Source organism: Sesamum indicum, linkage group LG3 (assembly GCF_026168435.1).
Source record: "Sesamum indicum cultivar Baizhima isolate 11 linkage group LG3, ASM2616843v1, whole genome shotgun sequence".
NCBI classification, from domain to species: Eukaryota; Viridiplantae; Streptophyta; class Magnoliopsida; order Lamiales; family Pedaliaceae; genus Sesamum; species Sesamum indicum.
Genome location: NC_142659.1, coordinates 27,327,282 through 27,349,794, shown reverse-complemented (window position 1 = coordinate 27,349,794; position 22,513 = coordinate 27,327,282). Strand labels below are relative to the sequence as shown.

Genomic DNA, 22,513 nt, shown 5'->3' with positions numbered 1-22,513 from the left:
CATTAGGCCCATTGGTCCTGAAAATATGTTTGGACATTTCTAAATTTAAAAAACTTCAAGTAGTTTCATTTTAATTTTTGAACTAAGTTTCAACGAATATAAATAAATTTTAAATTTTTTAAAAATAAAATCATTGAAATTCTTTTGTTAAATCCAAATTCATCGATCCAAATATGACCTAAGTCAAGCTCCATAATCTTAAACATATATTATTTTATATTTTATAAAAATCTAATTACTCCACATATCTTTAGATATTATTGAATAAAATGACTAAAAACTATCTTAGAAAAGACTAAGAGGTGGCAAATAAACATTATCTAAATAGAAAAATTCTAAGTCGAATCATATATATGGTTTAGATTTTCATTTCAAATTTGGATATAAATTCTTACCTTGAAACTTTTAATACAATTTGAAAATTTTTATCCAAATCATGTTTAGTTAAATCTAATCAATCATATAATAAATGTGATACATTTATCATGTAATTGATTATTTTTCTTAAAAATTATACGTTAATTATATAATTGATTTAAATTCGATCAAATGCAGTCGGACCAGAATTTCCCTAGCACCTGTTATTCTTGGTTGCTTTTATGCCACTTTCTTAGCTTAGCTTTCTTTTCTTGAGCTGTCCACTTTGTTAGATTGAGTGGTTACCTATGTATGGAAGTAAAAGAAACAAACCTACTGTCCGCTGAAACCTTTTTCCCAGTTCGAATATTGTCTGTTTGATGGAACCTGACTTTTTAAACCATCCTTGAGATCTCAACTGCCATAATTTCATAATTGAAAAATTATTTGTTTAGTATTTTAAGTTTGTTTGTTCTTAATTTTAATTCTTTAAATTTATTTATTTTAGTTTTAGTTCGATAATTTTCAAAATTACTTAATTTTAATTCTTTAACATAATTTCGGAGAATTTTACCTCTGCACAGCTTTTCAAAAGCAATTTTAGTCCATACATATGCATTATTTTGCATCTCGTAGTTAATACTCGCCTAAAATAGCATAAGAATTTAGGTTAAGAAATATTTATTATATTACACTTAGAGCATTAGGATGGACTATTAGTCTTTATCATCAAAAGTGCAAAAGAGTCGTCAATTAAACTAAAGGACCAAAGCTATGCAAAATTAATAGATAAAAAATTAAATCTAATTTTTTCAAAAATAAAAATATCAAAATGAATTCAAATCAAAGTTATATGTCGAAAATTTTCTATTTTCCTTTCATAAATTCAGAGAAAATCTACATCTTGTTGTCCTCCTGTCAATACCGAAAGTGTTTGAGATTTGAGACTCTCTACTCTCTGAACACATCTGATTTCCTCAATTCAAAATTGAATGTTTACTTGGAGTTGTCGGACTGAGCTTTGTCATTTTATATTGGATTGGATTTTTTAGATTCAAGTCGAAGTTAACATTAGTTTCATATGTAATAAATCGATTGAGGGTAATATAATTTTTTTTTATTAATATTAGTAAATTTGATGAAGTTTGACTAATGAACGGATTTATTTGTTATATAAACATAAACATTAAGAATATAAAATATAATTTTTTCAAATCATATGGAGTATGCGTGTAACTGCAACAAATTTCATTGGACGACAAACTAATTATCCCAACAAATAAATACAAGGTGTGGATAATGGAAATGTCGTAAAGTTGAGGGCAAGAAATGAGAAGAGTCAAGAAATATGTTGCTATACACAAGTAATACATTTTCAAAACAGAGCAAAAGCATACAAAAATACCCTTGAAAAAACCTGATCAGCAATGAACATTTGATCAGGTTTTTACACAGAATTCAGAATTTAAATCAGTCCAATTACTCACCAATTATTCATAAGAAAGAAAATTTAAATCTTAGTATCAAGAAATAAAATCAGGAAAAGGAGAAAGAAAAGAACATATATATGAAGAACCTTAACTGATGATGATTCTTGATCGATGATCATCTCTTCGAACTCCGACTTCTTGATAGCATGTCTTTGATTCCTCCGACAACCCAGGTTTCCTTTGCAATATCATTTGAAAACTTGGAGAAATCCGCTCCACATCTCATCACCACCAAATTCTGCTTTTCCTGCTCCTTTCCGCCGTCGTCTTTTTCCTCCAGCTCCGCCTTCTCTTCCAGCCAGCTTTTCGCCGGAGCAGATCGGCACCGCATGAGCAACAGCGCGTTCGGCGGTGGAGCACTTGGAGCCTCATCGTCCTGATGATCAACCGAACAAGGCCTAATTATATTCCCTTCCCTTTCCTCTCCTGTGATGAATTCTTTTCCTTGATTTTCTTGTAAAATCATGAACCATTTGGAGAAAACAGCTCTAGAGTCATGATCGCTCTCCTCTTTAGATCCCGACTTTCTGTAACTCTCTTGGTCATCTTCGTCCTCCTCGTCGTCCTCCTCATCGTCGTCTTCATCGTCCGATGTGATTTCAGCAGCCGGAAACGCGCCGAAGCACCGGAAATCGAAGCGGACGTTGCGCAAGCATGTCAAGAATTGCATCACCTCTTTCTTGAACCCTAGAGCTTCAATCCATGCAGATCTTTTCTTCTGTTTCCTGTTATTGTGTAGCCTCTCAATCTCTTCCATCACTGACTGCCAATTCTTGCATGAGCTTGGCTTAGGCCTAACTTTTATTTGCCCCGCACAAGTGACTTTCGGTGATGTCGGCTCTGATATATCTGAATTATGGTTCTTGGATTTAGCCCACAAGAGAGGGCTAGCATGGCCACCGCCGCCACCACCACCACCTCCACCTCTATTAATACTAGATTTCCTCATGTGGTGGCGTTGGCGTTGGCGTTGGCGGTGCTGATGGTGGCGAGTGGACGGCTCGGACGGCCTAGCCGGGCTGCAGATAGGCTTTGGCATTAGGCTTAAATGAGCTCTAGAAGGAAAACAGACCAGCAAATCAGCTGAAGGAGGGCCTTTGCCTTCTCTACCTTTCATGGTTAATGTTGTGCTAAATTTTCAGCCTCAGAAGTGCAGAATATAGAGATCTGTTTGGGGGAAGTGCTTTTAGCTGTAAGGTGGTGTGGATGAGTAAATTTAAAAGAAATGAGAGGGGAAGCAATGCAGGGACAGCTTTCCCTTTGCGACTTTTTGTAATGTGATAGCTTTTTTTCTTTACCATCTGTTGAGGTTGAGGTTGGTTGGTTTCTGCTCTCACTCTCTTAGAAATGGGGCCACAGCTCACAAGGAGGTGAGCTTCTCTTCTTTAATTAATGTATACTCTCAAAGCCCTTTACTTTTTAGGCCAAGAATGAGAGATGTACTCTTAAAGTCCTTCATTTTTTAATTTTTTTAACCCAAATCATGTTCCATTGATCTAAATTAATCAAAGAGCGAATATGACATACTTGTTATATAATTGGTTATTATTTCTGAATAGTGTATCAATCACATAATAAGTGTATTATACTTGTCATATAATTAGTTCAAATCTATCTAATTTCAATTTGGGTTAGAATTTTGCCCAATTTTTAGGCCAAAGGATGAGAGAGAGATGGTGGGCACGAGGCTTGTTTCATGATCCTATCGTGCTTCTATCGATTTTGGTGAGCCCATGCCAGGTAAGTCTCATAGCAATAGTGCAATAAAGTTGCAACTGCAAACAAACTCCTATGCGTTCGTTCCTCAACATTAATTATAATTTGCATGTTTGGTAAGAAACCGTAAATCCAAATTAAATGTTTGTAGGTTTAAGACACGTTGCTGTTACTGCTCATCACCTCTGGAAAGTGGTATATATGTGTCCGTATACACACACACACACGCACTAAAAGTGCTTTTATAGTTTAGGCTTCAATTAGTTACTTTAAGTTCAAGTAGGGGCATAATAGGTGCGATTTTTTTTTTTGGTTAGGTATATCGTCGTTTTGGGTTCCCCCCCCCCCCCTTTAATTTCAGATAAATTTGTCTACTTCATTTCATAAAAAAATCTTTCTTTGTATTGGATTTGATAAAATCCAACTGTTATCACATCATAGGTCAAATCAATTATATTAAAAGTGTTATTGTACGATCAATCATTTTTGTTAAACGATCAGTACAAAAAATTTATTAATTCTCAACGAAAATTTTAGCAAGAATGATTTCTCGATATTTTATAAAGGCTAGCAATGAATTCTAGCGACACTTAAACTTTGTTGTAAATTTAACATCGCAATATTTCTTTTCTAATATTAATTTTGATACGTACCATAGTAACTCAAATTAATATCACCAACAAATTTATTTTCCTTTTTTATTTCAGTTGATATATAATGTCATGAATTCTTGAATTGTGAAGATTAATCGCATATCGATAGTAAGTTTTTGATAAGCTTTTGTTTGGTAGAACTTGATTCAAATTAAATTTTTAATTAATTAATATAAACAACGTCATGCGTATATATAACTAATCCAATTATAATATCTTATATACCTAATATTCATATATTAATTAATAAATATAAAATATGACTTCATTTTATAAAATGAATGCGTTCTGTTTAATCAATATGTGGTCCGTTTCTTGATGTTTGATTCGTACAAATCCATACTCTAAAATCCAAACATAAGTAGTAATTATAATTCAACATCAATTAGGGTTGATTAAAAGGATAAACCCTAAGAATCGGGATATGTTGGGATGAGATAACAACATTGAGGTGAGAAATGTGTATACATTATGCTGGATCAAAAGCATAAACCCTAAGGGCCGGAATGTGTTGGGATAGAGATAACAACATTAAGGTGAAAAATGTGGTTTACTGTTCTCAAGGAGGAAAGAGAGAGTGTGAGAGAGAGAGAGAACACCGAAAGTGTAGTAAAAAGGAGTAATTATTATTTTATATAAAGTGATTAAGAGGACATGATGAAGGGGTTGATGGCACTTGAGAGCACTGGCAACAATGGCCCCTCCATATATACATTTCTCTCTCTCTCTCTCTCTCTCTCTATATATATATATATATATATATATATTGATTGCTTTGGGATTGGACTTATCAAGTATTACAATATAGGGTCCTCCAATGGACAAGATCAAGATACCATGTCTTTATTTTATACATACCCTACAAGTTTTAATTATTTAGTGGGGGGAGGAGAAACAACTTAGAATCTTTCTTTTGAAGAGTTTGCTTTTTTTTATTTTTAGTTCAAATTGCTCCTTTTTCTTTCTTTCTTTTGCTTTTATGATTGGATTTTGTAACATGTAATGTTACAATTTTATTGAGGTAACGCGTAACGTTATTTTCAGTCATGGAGTTTACAAACAGAACTAAGATATGTATCATTTTTTCTTAAGAGGAGTTAGGATTAGTGTTCTTGTGATAATATATCATTAGCAAGCATTCACATATATCGATTTTCAGTTCAATTAAATTCACAGGAGAAAGGGCTTGAAACTTTTGCCACCTATTGTCATTCGAAATTATGGAGGGCTATTTAATGAGAAATTGTATTCTTCGTCCTATATTTTAGGATCGACTCGCCCTATTTATTATGATATTTTTATCAATAATTTCATAAATTACAAAATAAAATCTCAGTTTTAATCCTCTCGTTAGATTCCACTAGTTTCGTTATGGAAAAGACACACCCTCGATCCACCATATCAAAATTCATTTAAGCATGCACAGGCACTAATGCAATCGACCATATCAGAATTTATCCTTAGAACCAGGACATCTTACTCTTTCATCAGTATTATTAGTTCAAATTTTTAGCAGTACGTAAATTTTGTATTTTCGAAAATCATTATATAATTTTACATAAGACCCTCTTTGTTTGTGGTCCATAACATGGACTAAAAATGTTTGAGAGCATAGCAAAAAGGTGAAAATAACCAAAAGCTTTGACTTCTCTGGAAATTGAAATTTAGGGTTTCGATGTACGATCTCCAATGTGCTTGCATTGCAACCCCGCTAATTTTGATAAATAGTTTCATATTTGCATAAGTTTATATATAACTACGTACCAACAAGGAAATAAAATAAAGTTGGAGGAATTGCAACCTAGTCCTTCTCTTTTTACGAAATTAGAATGTAGTACCATGATGACAAAATATGCTAAAACGAAAACCCTCCAATTAAAGTAAACTCTCCAATCCTTAGTCATGATTAGCGGATTCTCTTTTGCAGTCTTACTTTTGATTAAATAATCGTATGTTATGTGACACATATATATAGTCCAATGTTTGGAAATAAAGACTAAAATAAACGTGCTATATATATAAACGTATAATTAGAAATATTTATTAGATTTTTTATATATATGAGGAATTAGGTACTTTAGACCTATTTAAATCTTCAATTATGATATATGAAAAGAAGAATAAATAAAAATAATATAATTCAAGATATAACGAGAGATAAACGTTAGGTAGTGTTTAAGGAAAGAGATGAAAGACAAATTGAGGAAACGAGCGTTGTACTTTTAAGTAGAAATAATTTCATCATTTCACTATGTATTATGGGCAAAATGTTCTTTTATGATAAACATCATTTTTTCGAACTAAAAATGTGTGATTATAAATTTTATGAGACTAAAAGAAACATCTGCCATAATTCCAGTACCAAAAAAATTCTAACGTTATTTTATAGAATTAAAAAAGCATTATGCCCATGCATTATAGTATAGCATTTAGCAATATATGGCAAACTCGATGTGTTTGTAAAAATATTTAAAAAAATCATAAATAATTTATATTTTATTTAATAAGTTGATTATCGATTATGAAATATTGGAATTATGAAATAGTGGCTTCTAAAACATAAAAGTTAAAAGTTTAGGGAGTTTGACGGGTATTTGAATAAATTTATTAAAATAATATTAAAATTATTATTATGATTAAATTTATTGAAGGAAAGTAATAAATAAAAAAATTAAATTTAATATTCAAAAATTGATACGATCACAGAGTTTTTTTTATAAATACTAATTACTAATGGGTCAATTATTTTTATTATAAAAAAATTATATAAATATAATTTAATTAAAATATATAATAAAAGTATACATCTGCAACTCTACATTAAAATTTGGGCGTATCGTGAATTGGAATCGTCATTTTCATTTTTTTGTTTAATTTTATTTTTATAAATTAATTATATAAAATTAATTTTTAATAATATATTAAAATCTAAAAAATTATAATATTAAAATTATATTAATTTAAAAAATATAATTAACTATACAAATTTAATAGTGTATATTTTTTATACAATTGTAAAAAAAAGATGAACTATACAATTTTACACCCGATGAGGCTGAGCCAGAAGACCATTTGTGGATATTTTTGCCTATAATTCAGATGGTGCTTCTGAATCGGATGAAGTAGAATGTCCAATTTCACACGAGATAGATCAGATGATGTTACAAAAAATGTTTGTGGCTGAAACATTTGCATAAGGTACGTTATCATCTTCTGAACCAACTATTCCACACAGAACTACTCAGCAAATATTGTAATGCTCTATACCATTTTTTGAACAACATTTCCGAAGGTGCCCGTGGATTCCATTGATGTACCAACCATGACGTATGCAAAATTTTGTGATAGACTTGAGAATGCTTTTCAAAAATTAAAAAGCCTTAATAGAGGCGGTGAAAGATCACTTGATACGACATGCAGGTCGCGAGTACTTTATAACTAAGAATTCGAAAGTCAAGTGGAAAATGGTTTGTAAGCAGCGTATCCTAGGTATATATATATATATATATATATATATTTATATTTGTTAACACATATTTTAAAAATTTTAAAAAAAAATTTAAAGTATAACCTGCAACTCGTATTATTTTTATTATATATTTTAATTAAATTATATTTATATATATTTTTTGATAATAAAAAAAGAATTAACCCAATTACTAATAGTACAGATTAAACGAAAAAAGATGATGAAAGTAGAAAAAGAAAAAAGAAAGGATAAAGGAAAAAACTTCTATAGGCCCTGAAATTACGTCCACAATGTTTCAGCCCAACTGATAGGGAACTTAAATGGGCTGCAATCTGCTTAAAGAGAATCAGGCTTTCTGCAAATGTCTCTGGCTCTATCTGTTCTTCTTCCTTGAAGTTGATGAAGAACCCTAAACACTCAATTGAGATCTACCCTTACTGGGCATTTCCCGCTATTCAGAATCCATTCTAACCTAGGGGGATTTTGAATTTCGACGCCATTTTCACAGGCAAGTGATTTGCATATACACTTGCAAATTTTTGTCATGATGTTTATACATATGCGTAAATATCTTGTCTACTTCTCCAAGAATAATTCTTTATCGGTATGCAAATCCTCTGTTTCTTTCTCTCTTCCAACACTTCAGCTTTTCTCTACTTCTGCGGAGAAACAACGTACTACCACCACTGCAGTTTCTGATTTCTTGCTGCATAAACACCATTTCTCTCCTGAATCGGCTTCACAAGTCGCCTCGGCTTTAACCCGTCTGAAGGACCTGGAAAAGTACGATTTCATACTGTCGTTCCTCAAAGACAGTGGTTTTTCAAATACCCAGTTGGAGAAGATCCTGAAATATAAGCCTGGATTGCTCTCAGCAAACGCTGAGATAGTCATCAAGCCCAAGATCAAGATTTTCCAGGATTTGGGTTTTTCTGCTAAAGACACTGCTGAAATAATCACGAATGATCCGGATATTTTGTACCGTAGTTTGAATAATAGAGTTATCCCGTCATTGTCTCTGTTAAAGGCTTTTTTTGGATCCAGTGTGGAAGTAGCTAAGGTTTTGAGGATTTCCGGGTGGTTCTTGAAGTATGATGTTGGAAAAACTATGGTTCCCAATGTTGAATTCTTGAAAAGCTGTGGGATAGCCATGGAGCAGATCAGTTGGCTTATGTATAATTTTCCTCGGGCACTCTTGAGTAAGCCGGAAAGATTGAGGACATATGTTGACAGGATTGATGAGATGGGAATCAGTAGGAGTTCCAAAATGTTTATTCATGCTATCCGTGTTCTTGGGTCGATGACTATAGAGACTTGGGAACAGAAGTTGAAGGCTTTTCAGAATCTAGGTTTCTCCAAAGATGACATAGTGGCAGCATTCCGAAAAGCTCCTCAGGTTTTCGCTGTATCTGAAGCAAAAATGAAGAACTTGAAGAAGGTTCTGCTTGCATCTGGGAAATATGATGTTTTATGTATCATTAACCACCCGACGTCACTCATTTGCAGCATCGAGAAGAGGTATAAGCCACGGCTACAAATGTTGGGGATTCTGGAGAGTAGGAATTTGATTGAAGATTGGCCTAATTTTCCAGCATTATACAAAATGTCTGATGAGGCGTTTTTTAAGAAATATGTTGGCCCTTATTTAAATGAAGTTGGGCACCTGAGTATGGTTAAGAGAGCGTTCAGAGTCAAAAGAGACGCCGAACTTATATTATCATCGAAAAAAGTGAGATCACAACCTACCATCAGTTCTAAAATTCTGTAGCAGCCTGTGGAAGCAAATTGAGCAAAAATAGTTAGTTCGCTTAAATTGTTTGCCCAAGTTATTGCTACTTAAAAGTTCGTTTGCTCTTCGCATTGAAATTCTGCCGTCTTTCTTAAGCATGATTTGCAGCTAAGATACTCATTCTCCTAACTGGCTACGACAATTTTGTCTCAGGCCTATAGAAAGTTCTCCATCTCCTGTCCTTCCCCATTCTGATTGCATATGTGGATTATTTCCTACTCCTCAACCTGGGCAAAGCTGACCCAAAAACAACTTCATGATATACTCCACTTAATCATTGGCCTGTAAATAACGTCGAAATTGTGATCAATAATAAGGCGCCTCTGTTGAATCTGAAAAGCACATGATAGTGTTTCAAATTGTATATATCAACTTAATAGCACATGATAGTGTTTCAAATTGTATATATCAACTTAATAGCACATGATAGTGTTTCAAATTGTATATATGGTACAAGTTCATGTATAGTTGAAGGTAGATCATATGTGATGAAATGATTAATTTAAAAGAGTCTAAAATAATCATTTGAATGATTTAATTATTAAAATGAGGTCCCAGATGAGAAACCCAAAGCGTTAACTAATTAAATTAATTAAATGTTTGAGTTTTGGAATTAATTAATTTTAGGTCCAAAAATTAAATAAAGAATTAATGTGGATTTTTCAAATTTATTGATTGGATCAATTAATTGCTAATTTAAAAATCAAAGTGTATTCAACTCAAATTGTGGTGAAACATCAAGAGACTATAAGGGACTATAAGGACCTACCATGCATTAAAAACCTTTGCTTATGAGTTTGCATTCTCATGAGTGTAGCTCACCTACCTTTCACTTGAAACAAGTCACCCCCTTTGTATATAACGGGAGTGGTGGCCATTTGCAAGTTGTTAGAAAAAGGTGTATGTAGCTATATTTCTCTCCCTCACTTTCTCATCACTCTTCTTCCTTAAAAGGTTGTGCATTTTTCATCTTTTTCTCAAGAGCTTGAAATTCATTGACTTTCTTAAGAAACTAGAAAACTTTCTACTTCATCAAAGTATTGTTCTAGTCTCATTCTCTTGAGTTTCCAACATGACTAAAAGAGACGCAAGTTTGAGTTTTGTGTGAACTTGCTAGAGAGAACATATCTTTGTTCTTGTGTGTACAAAGTAAAAAACTATTGTTGGATGAGACCTTTTAAAACTAGAACACTCCATTACTCTCAAAGAGGTATCTACCTTTTGACTTGTATCAACTAGTTGGTGTGCAACTAAATAAATAGCCTAGTTGGCGTGGAACATAATCCCATTTTAATATCTTATTTATTATTTTCGTTGCTCATTTTACATCATCCTCGACTTGTATCGATTTTTTCAAGTGATATTAGAGCTCGATTTGTACACTTGACTAGTTGAGTCATATGTACTTATGTGTTTTTTTGGTTCTTTTTTTTTATGTAGATGTACTTACGTGTTTTTCTTTACTTTAGTAGAATGTATGTTATTGATATTTATTTTATATGTTAAAAAAGCATGTGAGGGCAATTCTTGGACTTGATTTTGGCTCTAGGACGCTGGCATACAAGCGAGCTTGCCGTATTCAGGTTGTAATTCTTCTTGTTTCCCAGTATCATGATTACTGCACTTGTTCGCCAAAATCTCACCCGTTTGTCTTTTAAGAATTCTTCGTCTCTGTGCGAACCCCATCATGTTGTTTTCTCGCTTTCTCAGCTTCCTTTCTCCACATCAGGGGAAACACAACCTGTATTCGACTCTCCTGTTTACTTTTTCTTGCTGCACATACACAATTTCTCTCCTGAAGCGGCTTCACAAGTTGCTCTGTGGTAACCCGCCTGAGAAACCCGGAAAAATCCGGTTCAATACTCTCGTTCCTGAAAGAAAGCGGCTTTTCAAAAACCCAAGTGGAGAAAATGGTGAAATTAGGCCTCCATTGCTCTCTGCAAATCTTGAGAAAAGTATCAAGCCCAAAATCAAGATTTTCCAAGACTTGGGCGTTTCGGCCAACGACATTTCCGAGATAATCTCAAATGATCCGTGGATTTTGAATTTTAGCGTGAAAAACACACTCTAGAAATTTGGAAGGCTGGTTGGTCTCAGAAATGAAAATCATATGCTGTTCCATGCAACTCCTATAAATGACGTTAATTTGCTAAACTCATTGTTGGATTTCTTGGATGCTGGTTGGAGTTTCCTGTGGTGGCAATTTTCCTGCTGATGAATGATTGTAATATTTCTTGCAGACTGGTCGGAGTCCCCTGTTCTATGCTTCCTACTTGGTTTCAAATGTCGGATTCTAGACCCTTAGATCATTTTGTAGCCACCTAAATTCTTGGAAAATGGCCAGAGAGTTGCCTGATTTCTTGCAAGGAGAAATCATCATAGTGTTTTTGGCCTGAGAGAGTTTCATCTCTCTTTACCTCTCACTAGGTCTCAATGTCACTGGTTGAGGCCATGAAGGAAACATGAAATTCTGTCAGTGCAAAGTCTTTAGTCAGGACAGAAACTAGAGCCTTCTGATTTTTACTAAATGAAGTCTTTGATGCTGAATCCCATAGTTCATATCCAAAAGAATTTGTAGATCAGACAATTGAATTTGATCAAGTAGATTTACATGTCTGAAAGTACATTTCCACTTAGCTCACAACAGAGTGAGGCATTCACTTCTTGTTATGAATATATTGTCTACTTCAGGTGATCAATCAGAACCACCCAAATTTTAGAGGACCAAGTTCATTAACTTGAATAAAAAAAAGCAGATCAGAAACGTGAAGGCCGAGGTCACTCTTACCAGATCGGTTCTTGGTGGAGCTGAATGTATGAGAACCTCATGCATGGTCAAGACAAACTGCACTGGTTCTCATACCAAGTACGAGGACATGAGATTCCAACTAATTTTCATGTGAGAAGGCATTGGAGCGACAAAACGGAGGACATCTGGTTTCAAATCATGCTCGGGATTTACACGATAGCCTCCTAACTGTTGCTTGTGGAGCTCAATAAACTTTGCGATGTTTGGCAATACCATCTCCCTGCAATGCAAATGCAAAAGGGGAACTTTTGATAAGACACTACCTTTTTGAACATCCAAACCCTCAGGCCTCCGCAATTTGTAAGGCTCTCCAGTTGTTGGCTCGAAATCCACTCTTGGCATTTGCTTCCATCTTTTATGAACGAACCAGCCATATTTGTAGTCACCCACTATTGGAGTACCAAGAGCTTCAGCACAATGAACTCGAAGCTGCAACGAAGCCAAGCAATAGATTGAATAAGCTCCAAATCATTTCATAGAAGAGGCATATAAAGATTTAGTGAAAAGACAGCAAATTATCCATCCTCAATTAGATAAGAGGACTTCTTGTCAAGTAGTTTTCTTTTACACATCCTACCAGCTTTATGCTGCTCTAAAGCAAAAAAATCTACATATATAAGATTAGCTGTAGATACCCCAAAATATCCTGTTCAGAATAAACAATTTGCATTAATCCAAGTTGTGAATTTCATATTATGTCATGATTAAGGTCACTACTACAGGCAATCCCGGATATAGTAAGAGCAGTTCCTTCTATAAAATAACACATAGTCCGTGTGGCTGGAAAATAGATTAAATATTTACATTATGCTATTCTTGAATATTGAAGTTGTTGACCTCAGTCTAATTAGCATGTATTCCAACAGATGAAACATTATTGACATCCATGAACCTGGTGTTTGCGCCTTGTATGTGGACGCAATTCAATCCATGAACATCCATTGATTGTCGGGCCAAGCACACGATATTCAGTAATTGCCTCTTGTGCAGCTTCTAGGCATGAATTGTGAGCTAGAACAACCCTTTCTGTTTTGCCGTCATTAAGAAGAACCTGTAATGAACATCATCAGGTGATTTTCATGTCATAAACACAATTTCCCGAAGCTATTATTAAGTTTTGGAAGAAGACCTTTGTGAGTGGGGCGCAAATTAAGCCTTCTTTTTGCTTGGGCAAGCCTATTACCAATGCCCAATACCTTTGGTACATGGCCTCACAAGCGTCATTCCAATCCTTGACAACCAAAGAAAGAAAAAAAGAAAAGGGTAAAATCAAGGTTTGCAAAGACCAGTAGCACTGTAATGATCCAAGCAACACCATAAATGATGGTCTGGTAAAGAACCAGCAACCCACTTATTACATGATTTGCTTAATTACCTTAGACAAAGATTCTGCCTTCCTCCCGTCATTGAACAACCACTGAAGATAGGAAATGCTTTCTCTTGATCTTCCCATTAGCAGAAGGCCACTACTCTCTCTGTCAAGACGATGCACCTAAAAGAGCAGTTGACAGAATTTCACAAAGGTTCAACGGGTTAACAATGTATTTATGCAAATTAAATGAGAATAGGACAGTGCCCTAGTAAACAGAAACTAACCAACTTTGGACCCTCATCGTAATCATATGTTAATGCTGCTGCTGCCAAGGCGTCCATGCTGTTGTGAACTGACAGATTACCCTATTTTACATGCTAGTCATTAGGCACTCAAACGGCAAAAGAACATCCACAAAAACCATCTGCAGAGACAGATGATTTAGAATGTCACTGATGCTAACCTTTACAGGCAGTTTAGGAGGTTTATTTAACACTAGTATAGCAGAGTCCTGAAATTGCAACAATACAATAATTAATTATGAGCACAATCAGCATAGTAACAATACAAGCTAGATAGATAATCATAATTTGACCATGTGGCATCCTCTATAACATGGAATCTGTCTTTTTAGGACTTTATAACCTGGAATATATGCATTGGAGAAGCTGAAAATATCTAACAGCACTGGATGGGGTAGACATTGACAGCCATTTTATGTTTTCCCATTTCTGAGGGGGGAGATATGTGACCAATAGATATGCATGAATGCATCAATATCCACCGGACTGCACTTACATGCTGAGTCTAACCCATAGAAGTTATTGTAACAACAGATGCATTCAAAATTTCAACATTACCACCAAAAAAAAAAAAAGGCCTTGCCTTGTACTTGACAAGTCTCCGCAAGTACTCAATCTCATCAGCATTTGGGTACAGTGTTCCACTCGGTATAACATCAAACCTCTTGGAAATTTTACATTCAGCAACAGATACTGGTACATAAACTCTGGCACCCACCTCCATGACGTCACTATGTTTAAGCTGCACATTAACTGTTCCGACTATAAAAGAGGTAATTCGAATATTTAGCATGTGTTTGAACTCAACAGAAGAACAAATAGAAGAGATCAAATGTCCAAGCTTTGTCTCTTCCAATAATTGTTTAGTTACATAGTCTCTGATAAAAGCATTTTTACCTTCCTCATGGAATCTGTTTGTCCTTGGCGACATCCTGATGGGCCTCTAGAATCAAGAGATTCCATCTGCACCTGTTTAATACCGATAAGTTATAAACTCCATGTTCTTCACAATTTAAGAGAACACTTCTGCCATCTAGCTAGGTAATAACATAAGGGATGCTACTAACTAACTATGACGAGAAGATTAGAGTGCAAACTTGTGGAAAAGCTGCAAGCTCTACCAACTTGCAACTTTATGCCTGCATTTTTTGATATTTTCTATACCAAACTTTCTAAACTATTTCACATTAGTGCATCATGGGGAGAGCACATCCAGGAAGAAGGCAAATACAATAACTAGAGGCATTCTCCTTCTTGATCCTACTACATACACGTAGTCCCACTACCAAAATTCAGTAGCAATTGTGTGACTTTCGACAATTTAAACTAGTCTTACATGAATACACCATCGTGGCAAACAAAAAAAAGAAGTTAAAAAGCAAGCCAAACATTGAAGAGAGTAACTTTACAAAAAAATAAAAAATAAAAGGAAACAAATAACGAAAGATAAAATTAACGAAGCAGCAAAAGAAAATGAAAAGATTGGACACTGACGAGGCCTTTATTGAAATGGCTCTGAATGAGTGGAGGAGGGATGTCATCAAAGTAATACTTGAGCCAGCTAATGGCAGTTACATGCTCAGCCGAGGTTGATTTCCTCCCGGGCAAAGAGTGGCCGGGGAATGGGGGCAAAGATAGCAGCTGCCGAGGTTTTGGACCCTCTTTGGGGCGCCCCAAATGAGCTATATTGTTCGTCACCCGAATTACGTCCGGGGACGAAGCCGGTGGCGGCGGCCGGATCTTTGACTTCGAGTTACGCCGAACCGCCGATAAGACTGCCTGATTGAGGAACTTCTTCCGCATAAATTTGAATTCGAGCTTGAATCCACTGGTACAGTTACCGTGTGCTCTGATTCTAAAACCCGATACACTTGGTAATTCAATCAAACACCTTACAGGCTTCTAACCGTAATCGAGTGAGAAGGCACCTTCGCCCTTGTATGCTCCTACTCTGATATTACAGTTTCTCGCTTCCCCCCTTCGTTTTAACTTTTATGTCTCTATAGAAAGGCAGAATTTCACTTTCGCCCCACCAAATTATGAATATATTCTTCGCCTGCCCCAACAAATAATTTTTCTTTTTTTTTTTAAAAAAAAAGTTCCTCTCTTTTCTTTTTACTTTTTGGGAAAAAAAAGTCATCACAATTATGTTTTTTTAAGTTTTTCTCATATATCCAATATTTTTGAAATAATATTGAAATTAAAATATTAATTTTTAAATCCTCTTTTCCTTATTTTCATTGAACAAATAATTTCAAAGAATTAGAGAATCAAAGAATTTATTTTGAGAAATACCAGTTGTGTTCAACACTTTGTTTCTGATGTACTTTCATGCCAATTTTTTTACCATTATCAATATGTATACTGAAATTAAAAAGACCCTTCACGTTTACAAACAATGATTAATAATGTTGCACCACTGATTTTTGTAAAATAAAAAATATCCTTTAACTAATGAGATATCTAATTTATTCTACTTTTCAGAGTTTATATTAATTTATAAATTAATTTTTTTTATGTTTTTTAATTTTTTAATGTAATATTTTGGTTATATATTTTGCTTTTATTTATAATATATTTAAAAGTGTGGAAAATTATTTGTACACAGAAATAGTGTGTCACAATAGTTAATTAAAAAAATTAACATTTTGCTTGCTATACTAATATAAAAAGAAGACACTTCACGCTCACAAATAACATTTAATAACACATTTTTAATAATTTTTGTGAATTTAAATTTTCAATGTTATTCTCTTCTTTCTTTTTTAATGTAATATATTATTTATATATCTTATTTTTATTTGTAATATATTTAAAAATTATTTTTATGTAGGAACAGTGTGCCACAATAATTAGTTAAAAAAAAAGAAAACCTTTACTTGATTTTTGGAAAGTTAAAAGGAGGAGAATAAGAAAAATGAGTTGAGAAAGAGGTTTTTAAGCAAAATGTTCAATTGAGACCGCCTTGGGGCCAAAATGCAGATATATGTAATGTAGGGGTGGAAAATATGAATATAGATGTGATTTTTTCTTTATTATTAAGGAAAATCAAGACAGGGCTTCCCTTGTTTCTGAGAGAGAGAGAGGGAGAGAAGGAGCACGAACCTATATTATCATGATTCCAAGTTCCAGCTCCGAACTGTGAAGAACCCTATACCCTTTGCTGTTTAAGCAATTTCCCGCAATTCGTCGCAGTTTCAAATCAGATTTGAGGTGAAAAGCAGCTGAGAAAGACTCTTCGACTAAGACATTGCCTTTGTATTTGTATTTCGTTTGTCGACTCTTCACATTGCATTAACCGGGTGGGCTTGCTCGCAATTTTTCTTTGCGGCGCTACCTTTTGGCAAGCGAGTAATTTTCGGTTCTTGAATATATTTCATTCGGATTACTAAAGAAGGTTCGTTTTAATCAAGATGTCGATACATATTCGCAGAGGATTGATCTATTTGTTTCCGCAGAACTCTTCTTTTCTATGCAAGTCTCGTGTTTTTTTCTCTACTTCTAAGGGAAAGCAACCTCCAACCACACCTACTGTTTTCCACCCTAACGCAGCTTCACGGTTTGCCTCTGCTTTAACCAGTCTGAAAAACCCGACAAAATCTAGTTTGATATTGTCATTCCTCAAAGAGAGTGGCTTTTCAGCGTCCCAAATGGAGAAAATCTTGAAATCCTGGCCACAGTTGCTCTCCGTCAACCTTGAGAAGATTGTCAAGCCCAAAATCAAGATTTTCCAAGAGTTTGGCTTCTCGGCCAATGATATTGTCGATATCATCTTGAAAGAACCGTCAGTTCTACATTCTAGCGCAAACAAGAGATTCATCCCCTCATTGACTGTGTTGAGAGGTTTATTGGGATCCACAGCTGAAGTGGCTAAGTTTTTGAAGATTTCTGGTTGGTATTTGAAAAATGATTTAGACAGCTCTTTGGTACCTAATATCAAACTCTTGCATAGTTGTGGGATACCCATGAAGAAAATCAAATGGGTTATGCATTATTTTCCTAGGTTTATCCTGCAGAATCCGAAAACCATGAAAACTCTTGTTGAAAAGGCTGATCGACTGGGGGCCGATAGGAGTTCCAAAATGTTTATTCATGCTGTTCGGATAGTTAGTTCGTTGAGCAATGAGACTTTAGAACTCAAGAAGAAGACATTTCGGGATTTGGGGTTTTCGGAAGATGACATATTGAGAGTCTTTAGGACACAACCTCAGGTGTTTGCCACATCAGAAGAGAAGATTAAGAATGTAAAAGAGGTGGTTCTTGCCACTGGGAAGTATGATCTGTCATGTATTGTCAACAACCCAACAGCAGTTACTCGCAGCATCGAGAAGAGGTATAAGCCACGTTTTCAAGTGTTAGAGATTTTGGAAGGTAAGAATTTGATAACAAACTGGCCTGGTTTTCCAACCCTTTTCAAAATGACAGACAAGAACTTCTTTGAGAAATTTGTCCATCCCTACTCAGATGAAGTTGGTGAGGTTTATATGGCAAAAGGTGGGCTTAGTGGCAAAAGACGGGTGTAGTTGTACCATCCTCTGAAAGAACTATAATTGAGTCATTAGTAAATCAACTCGGGATCACTAACTCCTGCTGGCCGTGGGTTAATTTTGTGGCTTCAGGTGGAAACTAAGTTTATGAAGGGTACTTCCTCTTATTTACATTTTCCTTGTCTCTATCTGGTATTAATATTAAAGGATGTTTCGACCAATGAGTTTTTTCGTCAGCCTCGTTGACTGATTTATGTTATCCTTTCGAAGCATGTTTTTCAGCCAAGAATTATAGCTTATTTGAGTAACTAGCTATAAGTATTAGTTTTGCTTTGGAACTAAACTTTTTATATCCCTTCTCGACCAGGGATGGATGGTGCTGAAACTCATTTCTTTTAATATGAAAACTTCTTTAATCTTCATTGTCTTGTGTGGTTCAGTCAGCAGAAATGGCCACATTCAGAATATGTCAAAGTTGGAACCAGTAAGATGCTGTCTTTATAGAATCTGAAAAGCAGCCATAAAAAATGTAAGGACTACACTTAGTTATCTTTTGCATCTTTCTTTTATCATTATGGACTTAGTGATGGAAAATGTTTACAGTAGGATATTCAGATATAGCTGTAAAATGCACAACTGGCGGACACCATAATATTTGTGTATTGTGCCTAATATTCCTGGTAGTTGATAGAGAAAGTTGACATGAACCAAATCAATATTTTACAACTTGTTCTAGAAGACATGAAAGAAAATGTGATGGAAAGATTGCCGATTCAATTCCCAGAAAATTTGTAGGCTGAACTTAAGAACATGAATCATTTGCCAGAGACTTTTGTAAAATATTAGTAGGTAGGTTTGTAAAGCTTTAGGACTTTTTTTCATTACTGCACTTAGTTAAAAGACTAACCAAAATTAGAGCATGTCTAACCTCCATATTGGAAAGAAATTACCTAAAACCTCCACATTGGAAAAGATAGAAAACCTAAAACATCAAGTCCTTAGATAGCATTTTGACACATTTTTCATGATAAAAGTGATCTTTCTTTTTCGTATAGAAATACCTAGGTTGAGGTTGATTGCTATCGCGCAAACAAATACCACTGTGCCATAGGCTATATATCTAATGGTTTTGGTGTAACTCAAATCTTTAGATACAGCAGCCTAAGAGCCCTATTTCAACTGCAGCTTTGCTGTTGGAGCAATTGTTGAAACAAAGGCCAATGGTCCTCTCTCCAACAATTGCTCCTCATAAGAACTGAAACTGTGACCTTTGGGGCTCTGATATTAATTGTTTGGACTGAGCACCTGCAGCTATGCTAAAATCTATTGCTGATGGCAGTGATAGAACCAAAATCTTCAAACCGTACACTAGTCTAAGTGTGATGCTTTTATTGTGGTTTTACCACAAGAGCAACTACCGCCACATAAACCAACACTGGCAAGACAAAGTCTACACAAAGCTTTGTGAACAATCAACTTGGTGTGTCCGAGCTGTTATCCATTATCCGCCTCTGAATATAAAACACACAAAAATAGGGGTGTGTGTGTGTGTGTGTGTGTGAACTGTATCTTTGTTGAATAAACCCCCTAACGTGTGGTCTATTTACACAAATCACCCCTGTCTTTTGCATAATTGGAGAAACCACCCCTCAGCCAAAAAATAGGGGTAGTTTGTGTAATGATACTAATACTTTTAGGATGTGTGTGTAATTTTTCAAAATAGTAAGGGGTGGTTTGCGTAAATGATAATGATATTTTGGTAGGTGTATGTGTAATTATCTAAAAAATAGGCGTGGTTTGTGTAAACAGGGCATAGATTAAGGGGTGTACATGTAATTACCCTTAAAAATTCTGTTGAATGTATGGTTACTAAGAAGATATCCATGTGAAGTGCGGTGGGGTAAGATTGCACACATAAATATAGAGGAAGAATCAATTTTATTTGGTTAGTAATTGCTTGGCCTAAAGCATGTTAAGTATAATGATCACTGCAGCTATGTTCATGTATGGATGCAACGGGCTGGGGCCCTGCCCCGAACCCACTTCGGTTGGGGTGGGTTTGGTACACCTTTTGTCGGGTTCGGGCAAGTCCAAGTCCAACAAATCAAAACCCAGCCGACGACGGGGCGATTCTCCGGTTTTATCCTGGACCCGCCCAACCCCAGCGCGCTAGATTTTTTTAATAAATTTTTATATTTATATACGCATATGTAATACTAGTTATTAGGAAATTGTAGTATTGAATGTAAATTCTTATTCAATTTTGCATATATCCAACTCTATCTAAGAAATTAAAAAAATAAAAATTTTATATTAAAAAAGCGATGTTAAAGTACCTAAATTTAAAATGATACTACCTTTTGAAAAAAATAAAAAATTAGGTGAATGTAATAATTTATTCTTTGTATTATATAATTCATTTTAGATAAAAAACTATATTAAAGTACCTAAATGTAAAATGATATTACTTATTAAAAAATTAGATGAATGTATTGTATTATATAATTCAATTTAGATCGAAAAGTATGTTAAATTACCTACATCTAAAATGATGTTACTTATTGAAAATAAAAAATTAATTGAATGTATTGTTTGTATTTTCCTACATTGGAAAAGATATTACTTATTGAAAAAAAAAGTTGAATATATTGTTTGTATTATACAATTCATTTTAAATCGGAAACTATATTAAATTATCTGCATCTACAATGATATTACTTATTGAAAAAAAATAAAAATTTAGTTGATTGTATTATTAATTTGTATTTATACAATTGATTTTTGATTGGAAACTATATTCAATTACCTACATCTAATGTGATCATACTTAATGAAAATATTACTTATTAGCAGGCTGGGCAGGTCTCGGGTCCTGGCAGACCCGCCCCAGACCCATCCATATGTTCATTGTTAACCTTCTTATGGTTGTCAATATTTGTTATCATTTTGCCCCCTTTTTATGTAGTGTTGTATCTCTGTGAAATGATTCACTCTGAAATGCTGATAGTAAGTCATACATGCAAAGCACAGTTAAGAGCAACTTGCACAAATCCTAAAACAAGAGTTACAACAGTAATAAAGAAATGGCCAAGGCTAAAAGAATATGGAATGCTAGAGAAGTTCAATCATCGTTAAAGAAAATGGATGTTCTTGTATAACATGAAATGATTTATCTATTGCAACACTCACCTTTTCTGTCTCTGTGTAGGGTAGTTCTGTTTAAAAACTTTTGTACTGAAGTAGATGCTGCCACTGGTTTAACCATGTCAAGTTTGTGCTCCTTTTGACCAATGCAGATTTCTGTTGCAGATGATGCTCTTTTCAATATCCCCATTGCTAACTGAACGGCCTTGTTGATTGATGACAAATGGGCAGAGCAAGATTTGTAGTATTGAATTTGCTGATATATAAGTCCAATTTACTGCTTGTTTGTTTGAGTAGGTTAAGTCAAAAGGCCATGAACTTGAGAGGAACTGTGATCGTTTTGCTATACTCAATTGAGAGCTTTAGTGATTTGTTGCTTTTAGCTCCTGTACAGAAATGGTTTGTGTTTCATCTGTCAAATGGGTTCGATTGTAATGGTTGTATCTTCACTTGTTAGGAAAATTACCCTATTTATAGTTGTAGAGTGGATGACTTTGCCATAGTTACTTGATGAGGTAGCGTGATTTGATTGGCCTTCATGATTCAATTGGAATTTATTTCTTGAATCACAAGATGTGACTGGTATTTATTTTCTTATTGGCAAGACAAGATTTTTGAGTCACTGGCGATTAACACGACGGTAGGAGGCTTCCTTTCCTGATCTTGTTTTGCTAAATGGATTGTAAGTGGTGATGATTGAGTAGGACGAAGTTTTGAAGTGATTACTGTTTTCGCATATACTGGTGGATTTACCTTGTTCAAATGCCATGTCTACTGCATGGTTTGTTTGGTCATTACTACGATCAGACTAATTTGTTTGGTTTTCATTGTATGATGGACAATAGTTTTTCTGGGTCATGAGTTCTGCAAGTTAAGCGGTTCCCAGAATGAAATGACGAGAGAAAATCTATTTACAAAATGTAATGTGTCTCTGTGTGTGTAAGAGAGAGAGGGAGAGATTGCAACAGTGTTGGTTTATTACATC

The 22,513-nt window shown here is 34.6% G+C and overlaps 4 protein-coding genes across 13 annotated transcripts; 2 read left to right on the top strand and 2 right to left on the bottom strand.

Annotated features, from left to right (window-relative positions):
* Positions 1–1,687: 1,687 nt before the first annotated feature.
* Positions 1,688–3,165, bottom strand: LOC105158948 (nucleolar GTP-binding protein). Its single transcript, XM_011075871.3, has one exon. It carries the CDS (start codon positions 2,962–2,964, stop codon positions 1,963–1,965), a length of 1,002 nt encoding a protein of 333 aa, XP_011074173.2. The 5' UTR covers positions 2,965–3,165; the 3' UTR covers positions 1,688–1,962.
* A 4,829-nt stretch (positions 3,166–7,994) lies between these two features.
* Positions 7,995–9,700, top strand: LOC105158947 (uncharacterized). Its single transcript, XM_011075870.3, has one exon. The coding sequence runs from the start codon at positions 8,230–8,232 to the stop codon at positions 9,451–9,453; it is 1,224 nt and encodes a 407-aa protein (XP_011074172.2). The 5' UTR covers positions 7,995–8,229; the 3' UTR covers positions 9,454–9,700.
* A 2,291-nt stretch (positions 9,701–11,991) lies between these two features.
* Positions 11,992–15,884, bottom strand: LOC105158946 (Pseudouridine synthase family protein). Of its 2 annotated transcripts, none has more exons than XM_011075869.3 (9): positions 15,392–15,884; positions 14,795–14,866; positions 14,481–14,639; positions 14,059–14,106; positions 13,880–13,960; positions 13,659–13,775; positions 13,413–13,514; positions 13,176–13,334; positions 11,992–12,712 (listed from the first exon to the last, which is right to left on the bottom strand). In XM_011075869.3, exons 1-9 carry the CDS (start codon positions 15,698–15,700, stop codon positions 12,332–12,334), a joined length of 1,428 nt encoding a protein of 475 aa, XP_011074171.2. In that variant the 5' UTR covers positions 15,701–15,884; the 3' UTR covers positions 11,992–12,331. The 2 variants fall into 2 exon arrangements, with proteins under 2 accessions (XP_011074171.2, XP_020547844.2); XM_020692185.2 differs by having other exon boundaries at positions 14,481–14,659; positions 15,392–15,531.
* Positions 15,885–16,771: 887 nt separating this feature from the next.
* Positions 16,772–22,094, top strand: LOC105158945 (uncharacterized). 9 transcript variants are annotated; one of them, XM_088879250.1, is made up of 4 exons: positions 16,785–18,268; positions 18,362–18,538; positions 18,825–18,913; positions 21,681–22,094. In XM_088879250.1, the coding sequence occupies exons 1-2, from the start codon at positions 17,311–17,313 to the stop codon at positions 18,418–18,420; spliced, it is 1,017 nt and encodes a 338-aa protein (XP_088735376.1). In that variant the 5' UTR covers positions 16,785–17,310; the 3' UTR covers positions 18,421–18,538; positions 18,825–18,913; positions 21,681–22,094. The 9 variants fall into 9 exon arrangements, with proteins under 9 accessions (XP_088735378.1, XP_088735377.1, XP_088735376.1 ...); XM_088879252.1 differs by lacking the exon at positions 18,362–18,538 and having other exon boundaries at positions 16,772–18,230; positions 21,694–22,094; XM_088879251.1 differs by lacking the exon at positions 18,362–18,538 and having other exon boundaries at positions 16,777–18,230.
* The last annotated feature ends 419 nt before the right edge of the window (positions 22,095–22,513 follow it).